This window comes from Elephas maximus, chromosome 4, assembly GCF_024166365.1.
Source record: "Elephas maximus indicus isolate mEleMax1 chromosome 4, mEleMax1 primary haplotype, whole genome shotgun sequence".
NCBI lineage: Eukaryota > Metazoa > Chordata > Mammalia > Proboscidea > Elephantidae > Elephas > Elephas maximus.
In genome coordinates this window covers 109,976,780-109,990,178 of record NC_064822.1, presented here as the reverse complement: position 1 = coordinate 109,990,178, position 13,399 = coordinate 109,976,780, and the positions used below count along the sequence as shown (strand labels likewise).

General features: G+C 39.9%; 1 protein-coding gene across 2 annotated transcripts in view; it reads right to left on the bottom strand.

Moving 5' to 3' along the window:
- The window catches only part of NCKAP1L (NCK associated protein 1 like), a 49,929-nt gene extending 40,512 nt beyond the window's left edge, over nucleotides 1-9,417 (bottom strand). The window contains exons 1-3 of one of the 2 annotated variants that reach the window (XM_049883358.1): nucleotides 9,246-9,417; nucleotides 7,902-8,012; nucleotides 6,966-7,055 (exon numbers count right to left, since the gene is read on the bottom strand). In XM_049883358.1, coding sequence (XP_049739315.1) covers nucleotides 6,966-7,055; nucleotides 7,902-8,012; nucleotides 9,246-9,347 — 303 coding nt within the window. In that variant the 5' untranslated portion in view covers nucleotides 9,348-9,417. Of the gene's footprint in view, nucleotides 1-6,965; nucleotides 7,059-7,901; nucleotides 8,013-9,245 lie in introns of both variants that reach the window. The other variant, XM_049883357.1, reaches the window with a different exon arrangement.
- Nucleotides 9,418-13,399: the final 3,982 nt, after the last annotated feature.

Genomic DNA, 13,399 nt, shown 5'->3' with positions numbered 1-13,399 from the left:
ACTACCAGAGCCTCTTACCAGACTGAGTCCAGCACAACTAGGTCATGCCTGGCTACGACCACCAACTACTCTGACAGGGATTAAAATAGAGGGATCCAGACAGAGCTGGAGAAAAATACATAGCAAAATTCTAACACACAAAAAAAGACCACACTTATTGGCCTGATAGAGTCTGGAGAAACCCCGAGAGTATGGCCCCTGGACACCCTTTCAGGTCAGTAATGAAGTCACTCCTAAGGTTCACCCTTCAGCCAAAGATTATACAGGCCCATAAAACAAAATGAGACTAAAGGGGCACACCAGCCCAGGGGCAAGAACTAGAATGCAGGAGGAAAGCTGATAATAGGGAACCCAAGGTTGAGAAGGGACAGTGTTGACATGTTGTGGGGTCGGTAACCAATGTCACAAAACAGTATGTATACTAATTGCTTAATGAGAAGCTAGTTTGTTCCGAAAACCTTCATCTAAAGCACAATAATAAAAAAAATTTTTTTAATTGTGGCATATTTATGGACTAAACCAAAAGCAAAGCAGTTTCCTGAATAAACTGAAAGCTTCGAAGGCCAGCATAGCAGGGGCAGGGGTCTGGGGACCATGGTTTCAGGGGACATCTAAATCAATTGGCATAATAAAATCTATTAAGAAAACATTCTGCATCCCACTTTGAAGAGTGGCATCTGGGGTCTTAAACGCTAGCAAGCGGCCATCTAAGATGCATCAATTGGTCTCAACCCACCTGGATCAAAGGAGAATAAAGAACACCAAGGACACAAGACAATTACGAGCCCAAGAGGCAGAAAGGGCCATATGAGCCAGAGACTACATCATCCTGAGACCAGAAGAACTAGATGGTGCCCAGCTACAACGGATGACTGCCCTGACAGGGAACACAACAGAGAACCCCTGAGGGAGCAGGAGACCAGTGGGATGCAGACGCCAAATTCTCATAAAAAGACCAGACTTAATGGTCTGACTGAGACTAGAAGGATCCCGGTGGCCATGGCCCCCAGACCTTCTGTTGGCCCAGGACAGGAACCATTCCTGAAGCCAACTCTTCAGACATGGATTGGACTGGACAATGGGTTGGAGAGGGATGCTGGTGAGGAATGAGCTTCCTGGATCAGGTGGACACTTGAGACTGTGTTGGCATCTCTTGCCTGGAGGGGAGATGAGAGGTTGGAGGGGGTTAGAAGCTGGCAAAATGGACACAAAAAGAGAGAGTGGAAGGAGAGAGCGGGCTGTCTCATTAGTGGGAGAGTAATTGGGAGTGTGTAGCAAAGTGTATATGGGTTTTTGTGTGAGAGACTGACTTGATTTGTAAACTTTCACTTAGAGCACAATAAAAATTATTTTTAAAAGTTATTTTAAAAATTGTGGCATATTTATATAATTGAAGAGTACTCAGCAAAAATAAGGAATAAACTTCTGCTACATGCAACAACATAGGTAAATCTCAAAAACATTACACTGAGTAAAAGAAAAAAAAGAAGTCAGACACAAAACAGTACATGCTGCTAGCAAAAAGATGAAAACAACCTAAATGCCCATCAACAGATGAATGGATAAACAAATTATGGTACGTACACCCAAGGGAATACTATACAACAATAAAGAACAATAATGAATCTGTGAAACATCTCACAACATGGATGAACCTGGAGGCATTATGCTGTATGAAATAAGTCAGTCACAAAATGACAAATATTGTATGAGACCACTATTGTAAGAACTTAAGAAAAGGTTTAAACACAGAAAAAAGCATTATTTGATGGTTACAAGGGCGGGGCGGGAGAAAGAGGGGAAATCACTAACTAGATAGTAAACAAGGGTCAACTTTGGTGACGGGAAGGACAACACAGAATACAGGGAAAGTAGCACAAATGGACCAAAGCAAAAGCAAAGAAGTTTCCTAGACACACCCAAACACTTTGAAGGAAAGAACAGCTGGGACTGGGGCCTGGGGACTGTAATTTCAGGGGACATCTAGATCAATTGGCATAACATAGCTTATAAAGAAAATGTTCTACATCCCACTTTGGTGAGCAGCTTTCAAGCGGCCATCTAAGATACATCTATTGGTCCCACCCCACTTGCAGCAAGGAAGAATGAAGAAAACCAAAGACACAAGGAAAATACTAGCCCAAAGGACTAAAGGACCAAATGAACCAGAGACTCCACCAGCCTGAGACCAGAGCTAGATGGTTCTTAGCTACCAGCAATGACCGCCCTGATAGGGAACACAACAGAGAGTCTCAGACAGAGTAGGAGAAAAATGTAGAACAGAATTCATATTGACATAAAAAGACCAGACTTAGTGGTCTGACAGAGCCTTGAGGAAGCCCCAAAACTATGGCCTGGGTGCTCTGTTAACCCAGAACTGAAACCATTCCTGAAGCCCACTCTTCAGACAAAGATTACACAGGACTATAAAACAAAAAACAATACATGTGAGGAATGTGCTTCTTAATTCATTCAGATACAGGAGATCAAATGAGCAGCTCCTGTCCAAAAGCAGGATAAGAAGGCCGGAAGGGACAGGAATGGTTCAAATGGGCACAGGGAACCCAGGGTGGAAAGGTAGAGTGTGCTGTCACGTTGTGGGGATTGCAACCGATGTCATAAAACAATACATGTACAAATTCTTGAATGAGAAATTAACTTGAGCCATAAACTTTCACCTTAAACACAATAAAAATAAAAAAGAGTACCTGCTGCATAGATTCCATTTATATGGACCTCTATAAAAGAAATATCTACTCTACAGTAACAGAAAGCAGATCAGTGGTCGCCTGGAGCCAGAAGTGGGGGTACAGATTCACTGGGAAGAGACACAGGGGAACCTTTGAGGTGATAGAAATTTCCTATATCTTGATTGTGGTGGTGGTAACATGAGTGTATACATTTGTCAAAATTTCTTAAATTGTATGCTTAAAAAGTGGGTGGGTGGGGGGATGTTTCCAAGTTATCTTTCCAAAAAGGCTTTATCTAAACTTACAGATGGGGAAACTGAGACTAAGAGCAGTTAAGAAACTTGTTCAAGATCCCAGAGCTAGTAACCCAGAACCCATGATCTTCTCTCTATTCTACACGACCTCTAGACCTCTGTCTAGGTCTATGTTGTCTCACTCACTAAAGGAGCCTTTCTACAACTCTTGCCTATAACACAATTCCTAAAAAAATAACTTTCAGCCAGTTACATAACCACTGTCACTATGCAGGTCTTATACTCTAAAGACATGAATAAGAGAGGAACAGAATTAACTACCGTGAGACCCAGCAATTCCACTCCTAGGTATAAACCCAAAAGACTTGAAAGCAGAGACTCAAAAAGAGACTTGTACACCAACGTTCATTGCAGCACTATTCACAATAGCCAAAAGGTGGAAACAACCTAAAGGCCTATCAACAGATGAATGGATAAACAAAATGTGGTACACATATACAATGGAATACTACTCAGTCAGTAGGAGAAATGAAGTCTTGCTACATGCTTCATGTACGGATGGCACTTGAAGACATTATGCTGAGCAAAATAAACCCATCACAGAAAGACAAATATTGTACGACCTCACTTTTATAAAAAGATAAGAAAAGGCAGATATATAGAGACAAAAGTTTATTGGTGGCTACCAGGGGCAGGAAGGGGAAAAGGTGGATTAACAGTGATGGAAAAATTACATTGACTAAGGGTAGGGTTGCACAGCCCATTACTGTAAGTGCTGTCAATACGTTGTACACCTGAAAAAAGTTGAATTGGCAAAAATTCTGTGACAGATATATTTAAAACAAAGACAATAAAAAAAAAAAAAGATGGCTGTTGAGGCTGCTTAAGTACAACCAAACACCTCACAGGAGTTCAGTCCTTGGTTTGAAGGCTTAGGATCATGGTTTCATGGGACATCCCAGTTAATTGGCCTACTAATGTGTTTAGTGCTTCTGTTCTACCTCCTAGTTTGTTTTGTAGTGCTTGGGGTCTTAAAAGCTTGCAAGCAGCCATCCAAGGCACAACAATTGGTCTCTATGCACCTAAAGCCACAGAGGAAGAGGAAGAGTCAGGACTAGGAGGAGGATATGGAATGTGTGGCTAATTGCCTCCATGAACAACTGCCTCTTTTGTCGTGAGACCAGAAGAACTGAATGGTGCCCAGCTACCATTACTGAATATTTTGATCAAAGATTCCATAGACTAATCCTGATCAAAAAGGGGGAAATACATAAAGAATTTCAAATTCTCATGGACTCTACACTTTCAGGAGCCATGGAGGATAAATGAATCCCTGAAACTATTGCCCTGAGATAATCTTTGAATCTTAAACCAAAAATATCTCCTGAAGTCATCTTAAAACCAAACAGTAAGTTAGCTTAACTGGTGAAAAAAAGTCCTGCCTTGGGCATCATGCTCTTTTAAGGACTAGATTTAAAAAAAATTTTTTTTATATGGAATCAAATTGAAAACAGCATCTTGAAAGACTGGATGGGAAACTTAGAGACACTGAGTTTGGGTTAATGAGGGAAGAACAACTCCGAAAAGAGGGTAAGAATGGTTGCGCAACTCAAGGAATGTAATCAATGTCACTGAATTGTACATGTAGAAACGATTGAACCGGTGTATGTTTTGTTGTATATATTCTCAACAACTTGCCTGGCAGACTACAGGGTCAGCGGAAAAGAGGAAGACCCTCAACGAGGTGGACTGACACAGTGGCTGCAACAATGAGCTCAAGCATAACAATTATAAGGATGGCGCAGGACCAGGCAGTGTTTTGTTCTGTTGTGCATAGGGTCGCTATGAGTCAGAACCGACTCGACGGCACCTAACAACAACGAGAACAATAAAATAAATAAACTTTAGGGGAAAAAAGAAGAAAGGAACAGAATTAACATTTGTTGGACTATTACTTTATTATATGCTAAACACTATGCTAGAAGCTCTCCACACATAATCTCATTTAATCCTCATCAATACCCCATGTATTAAATTTTATTTCCCCATTTTCTAGATAAGGAAACTAGGATTTTAAAAGTCTTTGCCTAAAGTCACACAACTTAGAAGTGGTAAAGCTGAGGTTTGAAATCAGATCTGTCTGATTCAAAGCCCACCTACTTTACACCATACCTCAGTATGCCTATTTCCTTTCCTGTGCTAAATAAACCATATCAAACACTTTGGGGTCAGAACTTTACCACCACAGCAACCATCCAGATGCCCTAAAAATCTCCTTTGGACTACAACTTTCCCTAGTAAGAGGCTTTTTAAATATGCTTCCAGTATTCTTTCCATTGCCTTCACCAGTGTCTACCTTCTTCCTCACCATGACTCTCAATTTCAAGGTTAATACCTTCTGACCTGACCCTTCTTCAGACCTTACAGTCGTCCATGTCCCCACTTCTTTCTTCATTGTGTGACCTGATGAATGTCCTCGATTAGCTCCCTAGGGTAGGCACAGGGCACCTAGGGCAGGGCCGTAGACCCTTGTTCCTATCATCTGAAGAAATACTCTAACAGCATCACAAATGTGAATTGCTCAGAGGCAATGAGGGCTAAATTTTACATTATCTCTTGAACACGTTCATTGTAGAAAAAATAAAAAATATAGTTAAGCATAATTTTAATTAGTTTTTAAAACCACTCATTACTCCACCAATTCTTAATATGAGTGTTTATCTACGTAAATAAACATTTTAGTGACATTTTATTTCTTAAACTGTATTGTAATTTGCTTTTACACTAAGCAATATGTAAAGAATACTTTTTTATGCCAATTAAGATAAATATAATTATCTTTAACAGCTGCATAATATTCATTTACAGATGTATACTTGAAACTTTTAACTAAGCCTCTATTATTGGATGTATTGATTATTATCAATAATAATTGCATTATCAAAAATAATGCAACAGAGTACATTCTTATACATATATATTTGAACTCCTACCTAATTATTTTCTTAAGATAAATTTCTAGAGGAAGAATTGCTACATTAAAAAGTATACATTTTTAAGACTTTGGAAATACATTATCAATTTGCCCTTCATAAACATTGTATTATATAATTTTAGCATACAAGCTTTTTTATAGTTACAGAAATAGTACATGCTCATTATCAAAAACTCAAAATATCACTTACATAGCATTCCTACCAAAAAACTGTTAACAATCAGACTAATCCAAATTGAGAGATATTCTGAAAAATAATTAGTCCAAACTCTTCAAATAGGTCAGTGTCATGAAGGACAAAAGCTGGTGAACTAGAAGAAAGACTATAAAGCTTTATGAAAACTAGATTCAATGTGTGATTGTTGGCTAAGTGGAGAAGCGTGAGTATGAGCTGCATACTAACAGATAATACTGTGGCAATTTTAACACTTCCTGAGTACAATAATGGCATTAGGGTTATTTAAAAAACGTGCTCTTATTCTTAGGCGATGCATACTGAAGTATTCTGGGGTGGGGGAGAAATGATGTCTACAACTAACTCTCAAATATTTCGTGGGGAAAAAAAATAGGAAGAGAGAAAAAATTGTGGTAAAAACTAACACATAGTAAACCCAGGTGAAGAGTAGAACAATATTCATTGCACTACTCTTGCAAGGTTGGAAATAAAATATTGCGAAAAAAAATTTAAAGTTTTTAATAATTGAAACACTACAAAAATATATATCATAGTAAGTTGAAACCGATCAAAATCTACTCCCAAAGATCATTATTTTAACAGTTTATTGTCTAATATTCCAAATCTTTCTTATGTATATATACTTTTTAAACAAAAATATGATTGTATCACATGCAACTCTAACTTGTTTTCATTTAACCATACAATTTAGATTATCTTTCTGTATCAGTACATCTCTTTTATTTTTTTCCAGTAACTGTACTAAGCAATGTAAACGAACATCTACTAAAGAAAGAATAGTCTCTGAAGGATGATGCCTATACTGGAGACCTGCGCTAGAGAGAGCTCACCCGAAATTCCATGACGTCCACAAATGACTGGTAGTAGTTCGTGAGGAATCTAATTATCTCAGTTTTTTCCCGATGTACTAGTCCTAAGTGCTGCTGCAAAAAACAAGAAGCAAAACAAGAATATAATAATTGTAGCAAGGTGTATATAAGTTTTTATGTGAGAGACTGACTTGATTTGTAAACTTTCACTTAAAGCACAATAAAAATTATTAAAAAAAAAAGAATACAATTGATCAAAATAACCCAAGAAAAATATGGGTTATTCTTATATATTCTTCAAGAGGGTTAGAATACACTGACACAGAACGTTGGAAAATCCTCAGCTCCCTGAAGGTCTTTAAACTAAGGAGATTCTCTGTCTAGCTAGTACGGTCGTATGTCATCCTGACTAGATACAGAAGGCTAAATAAGAAGGGATTACCGATTCCCTTTCATCTTAAAGGGGTTACAAGTTATATCACAATCAAAAGAAACAGAATAAGAAGATGCTACAGGTAAGGTGGGTGAGAAATCTAGAACCAACATTTAATAAGGGAGAAGATATAAGTGATATCTCACTTGATGAATAATTCCGAGACAAGTGGCAAAGAAACACTGAGTGGGAACCAGGAACAATAACGAACTCTACTGAGTTGATGGAGCTATCTTCCTCTACAAGTATAATTAGCGCTCTCATAAGTCTTCCAATGGAGAAAGGGGCAATGCTCCAGCTAACCCTGGAAGAATCCCACCTTATCTCTCAGAATTCTCAAAACTACAACAACCTGAAGTCCTGTGGCTGAGGTTCAGAAAAACTAAAAGGCTGCTCTAAAAAAAAAAAAAAAAAAAGGCTGCTCTACCCCCTGCCTAATTCAATGAGAGACAGTCAAAAGAGGAGAGTTTGAGACATCCAAGGATAGAGTTACTTTAGAGAGAGAAGAGACACTGAGTGCTTACCGTGCTGTTTCGGACATCTATGTTGGGAAATTTCTTGTTGATGTACTTGAGAGATGATTCCATGGACTTTTCCACTAAGAAAGGTGGCTTGGATTTGGGATCTGAACAAGTCTGCACAGACAAACCACACTATATTTCAACCCCTTCTCCCGTCCCTCAGAAACATAACTCTTCCTGCATCATTCATTCTCACAACCTCTCTTAGGAAAAAGGAATCTGGAAATTAATTATAGAATCATGATAATACATCAGGAACAAGTTACAGAATATTAAGTCAACTCTCATAAGAGCTAAGTGACAACCTGGCATCTTGTCTTGCTGGGTAAAGCTTAATGTCTGCTTGGTTCCAGCACAAAGAGGAAGCTCTCTCCCCACCCTCAACTGAAGCCGGAAGGAGCAACTGCTCAGAAGTTAGACTTTATGGGTAACTCAGTGTCACGATTATATCCTTTATGTAAGTATTTCATCCCAAAGGGCATTTACAGGAGGCATTGGGAACAGAGAAACCACGTTCCTGGTGATTTGTTTTATTACAAAATGTACAAAATCTCTTCCCTCAAGTCTATTTTCTCTCTCACGAATTCCCCCACTTCCATCCCTGTATTTACCTCTTCCCTCTCCTATGGCTAGCCCAGCCCCAACCCACCTCTTGCCACCAGCTCCCCCCAGTTTCACAGTTCCTATCCTAAACATGGAGCCCTGGTGGCCAGTAGTTAAGTGCTCCGCTGCTAACAAAAAGGTCAGCAGTTCAAATCCACCAGCTTCTCCTTGGTGAACCCTATGGGGCAGTTCTACTCTGTCTTATAGGGTCATTGTGAGTCGGAATTGACTCAAAGGCAGCGGGTTTGATTTTTTTGGGTTTTTTTTTTTGTTTATCTTAAACACACACACACCCAACCACAGCCCTTGCCCAGCATCCCCAGCCCCTATAGTAGTATGAATTGTCCCAGATTCTAAATACCTCAGAAAGTTCCTACCCCTTTTATCTTTTTTTTAGGGAAGTACCTCCACGGATGAGTTTCTGTCAGAAAACCCAACTTTAGATACCCTCAGATTGTTCAGGGTCGGCATTAAATAATAAGACCTGGAATCCAAGTAACTCAGAACACATTTATTATCCACACCCTTACCACTTTCCCCAGCAAAAACCAGATGCTCCCATTGGGTAAGAATAATACCTAGAACGAGGAAGCTCTGAAAAGAACCTCCCCTTCTGCCTCCCAGCACTGCCTGGCCTCTATAATCCAAGAGGGGCCAAACACCAGTTAAACCAGTAGGAGAGAGGACAGTCTAACTGCTGGACCTGCTGGAATAATTGGAACTAGCCCAGTTGCTTATGCTTACCTTCTTGATGTTATACATACGGATGAGAACCCCCTGACCTCGATCATTCAGAATAGTGAGCTTCTCTGCCAATTTATGCTGGTAGGCAGGGGTCAAAGACATGATGGCCACCAAGAGAGAGGAGGATCCGGACAGCAACGCCTGATTTCCCCCAGACACTTTCAGCTTGGGCGTTGACACCCTCAGGGCGGAGGGACCTAGGCTGATTGGTGCTTTGGTCTTCCTGTTGCCTCTGCAATTGGCTCGTGGGTGAAAGCCGTCATTACAGCTCACAGGCCCTCAGAGCCTCCTTGTTCTTCCTCTCTGCACACTCAGCAGGCGGAACTTCCTCTTTGTGACCGTGCAGCATTTTTGGTAAGGACTGGGAAGCTGGGGGGTGGGGGAAGAGGGCAGTAATTCACAGTCTTCACAGCCTGGCCCCAACCTATTTGGCCTTACACCTCCACGACTGTCCTATGTAAAACTTTACACCAGACACAAGTACCCACCACCCCATCCCCATACACCTTTATACTTTCCTTCTTTTAAACCCTCATCAAGAATGCTCATATTATTCTCTTTTAAATCTTTGTTCTATCCATTTTTTTAGGGCACAGGTTAAATCCCATCTCCTCCTAACTACTCTGTTCAATGTCATACATTTTATACATGACATTATATTGGGTTTTATTTTTAAGTATATATCTTATCTCTCCCAACTATAACATAACCTCTTTAATGACAGAATTGTAGCTAATACTTCTTTATATTCTTCACAATGTTCTAATACAGTGATTCTCAAAGTGTGATCCAGCAGCATCAGCATCACCTAGGAACTTGATAGACAGGCAAGTTCTTGGGCCCTACCTCAGATCTATTAAATCCCAAAACTCTGGGATGGGATCCAGGAAACTGTGGTTTAACAGGTCCTCTCAGTGATTCCAGTGCACCCTCAGGTTTGAGAACCACTGCTCAAATACAATGGTTCTTAAGGGTGCTTAAGAAACTGAGATCAACCCTATTCCCAAAAAGTCAAAATCAGTAGGTCCGTGGTGGGGCTCAGAAGTGTCCTAGGTACAAGTGTTCAATGGCACACATTTTGAGAAACAATGATCTAGAACAATATCTCTTGGACACAATAGCAACTCACTCAATAAACATGCTGGTTTATTTGTTGAATCATTTAAGACAAAATTGGGAAATAGGCCTTATGAAGAAGAACCAAATTAACTAAGATTAACAAGGAGAAATTAATAGTAGCCCTTAAATCTTGGAAGCCTGAATTAATTCTAGCACTGAAGTATTCTTGCCATCCCAACGAGGCCTTAAGAAAACCTTCAACTCATTTTTCAGCTTCATTCGAGGTCAAAAGCAGAGGGTCCTAGGGAAAAAAATACTAAATCAGACAGAATTGTTTTCACATCCACCTCCTTTTCAATCCCTTTTTCCTCTGCTTTTCAACCTTTCCCATTTTCCATACCCAGGGCTCTCACACTGCCCCAATAAACCCGGGGGAGGGGGCGGGGTGGGTATTAGCATTAGTATTTAAAGAACATGTTTGTCCCAAGAGAATGCATTTTTTAAAGAAACAGGAAAATGGCAATGCTTAACACATGAAATTTCAAATATCTCCTAGTTTCATAGCCTGCTGTAATACAAGTACCACAAGTGGGTGGCTTTAAAGAACAAAAACTTATTTTCTCACAACTTAAGAGCCTAGAAATCCAAATTCAGGGTACCAGATATAGGGGGAGGCTCTCTCTCTCTCTCTGTCAGGTCTGCGGGAAGATCCTTGTCTCAGCTTCTGAAGCCCTGGTGTTCTTTGATTCATTGGCAATCTTCTCATGACATGGCGTCTATCTTCTTCCCTTTGTGCTTGCTTGTCTCTGTGTCTATGCTGCTCCTTATAACTCAGAAGAGATTAGGTTTAGAACACACCCTATAGTGATACAGCCTCACTAGCATAATAAAGCCTTATTTTCAGACAGGATTACATCCACAGGTATATGGGTTAGGATTCTAACACATATTTTGAGGGGACAGGATTCAATCCACAATAATCTCTAAGAGAAACTTTGCGTTTTAAGAAAATAGAATCTGCCTTTCGGCTTATTTACTGGACTGTATCCCTAGATAGCTGTGGGCCTGTCATAATGTACTATTGGCCCCAAATATCTGAATCACTTGCTGTATCAAACAAACCCAGTTTCTACCAAGGAGATCTGTGGGATTTCTACTGGTCTTTCACTTTAATAGGAGAGAATAAAGAGCAGGTAGGAAAAAACCAACACCTAGAAAACTGAGCAGCAGCACAGCCCCAGCCTTCTTACAGGTTAGTATAGTTCTATTGGATTGGATCTTTCTCACTTGATTTCTATCCTTATCCTGAAAATTTTGTTGAAGACTATGCCAAGCCAATCTTGTTTTCTGCTGTCCTCTTATATGTTCTCTCCAGCCTAAACCTGTTGTCAATTCTGACTCATAGCGACCTTATAGGACAGAGTAGAACTGCCCCTTATGGTTTCCAAGGAGCACCTGGTGGATTCGAACTGCCAACCTTTTGGTTAGCAGCCGTAGCTCTCAATCGCTATGCCACCAAGGTTTCCAAACCTCTCCAACCTAGTGGGGACCATATTCTCAGTCTACTGTGATAAATACACTATGTTTATTTCTGACTTCACTTCTGTATGCTTTTCTTCTTGCTGATCTAAATCCTGTCATTCTTCAGCACCTAGCTCAATAGTCCCAATACCAGCCCTTGCTGAACTCGTACAGCCCTTGGTCTGTACCACACAGTTATAATTTAAATTAGGTTCTACATTTAATTGCCCGTTTCACATTATACTGCTTCTCCAGCTAGACCGTAAGACTGCTGGAGCCTGGAAACACTTATTCCCCTATGTTTGGTTTATGAGAAAAGCCAATATCTCTTGGCATCAAAAAGAAACAATTGAAAAAAAAAAAATCCGGTTGCCATTGAGTGGACTCCGACTCATAGCAAATCTATAGGACAGAGTAGAACTGCTCCATAGGGTTTCCAAGGAGTGGGTGGTGGATTCAAACTGCTGACCTTTTGGTTAACCACTGCACCACCAGGACTCCAGGCATCAGAAAAAAAACTGGACTCAAACACAGCTGAGTATAGTGGGCTGAGTCTTATGATTTAGTGCCTAAGAGCCCAGGTTATGGAGTCATAAAGTTTGAATTCATGTCTTAACCATATCACTTACCAGCTCTAACCCAGTTTTCCTGTGTGCAAAATGGAGATGATATTGATAATAGTTCCCATCTCATGGGGTTATTGTGTAGATTTAAATAAATTAGTATATGTAATGACCTAACATTTATTATTTATTATATACCAGATACTTACGTGCTTTACATATATTGCTTCAAATAATATTAATGTTATTCAAATACTTACCAGCTTTGCAACTTTAGGCTATCTATCACCACTGATTTGGTTTCCTAATCTATAAAATGGTAGTAACCCTCATATAACTGAGGAAGTAATTAAATGATATGGCATATGTAAAACATTCACTCAAGGCCCAGTACACTATATTAGAAATGTCAACAATAAAGTAAAAACTTGGTCTGAGTATGTAGCGAGCTCATTGCCACCTTCTGTGGGATTGTATATGGCATCCCAGAAAGAAAAAGGCCAGTTTTAGACATGGCACTAATCATGCCAACCAGTAGTCTTTGGAGAAACTTCATGAGAAAGATCATGAGGCAATTTCTCCTACCAAGAGGCCTCACCAGCCGCTTCTAAGAGTGGTCTGACTACACCAGAGCAGGGCCTAGCAACCCTGGCTGCAAATCAGAATCACCTGTAGAACTGTTTTAAAGCCAGTTAGCCAGACCACAACCTTGGAGATTCTGATCTAATAGTTCAAGAGTGGGGCCAAAGGATCTGTCACATTAAAACTACTCAGTGATTCTCATGCATAACCAGAATTGAGAGCCACTTCTCCAAGACTTAACTATGGCATCAAAAACTTCCAAACCTCTGAGAAACCATAGAACACTATGGTGGGAAAAGAAGAATTGAATAGCTTGAACACAAAGGTGATTTATATTGCTTGACTAAAATGTACTGTACTTTCCCTCTCCTCAAATTTCAGGTATTGGCCTTGCTTTGTTTTACAGATTTTTTTCCTCCTTGAGTGACA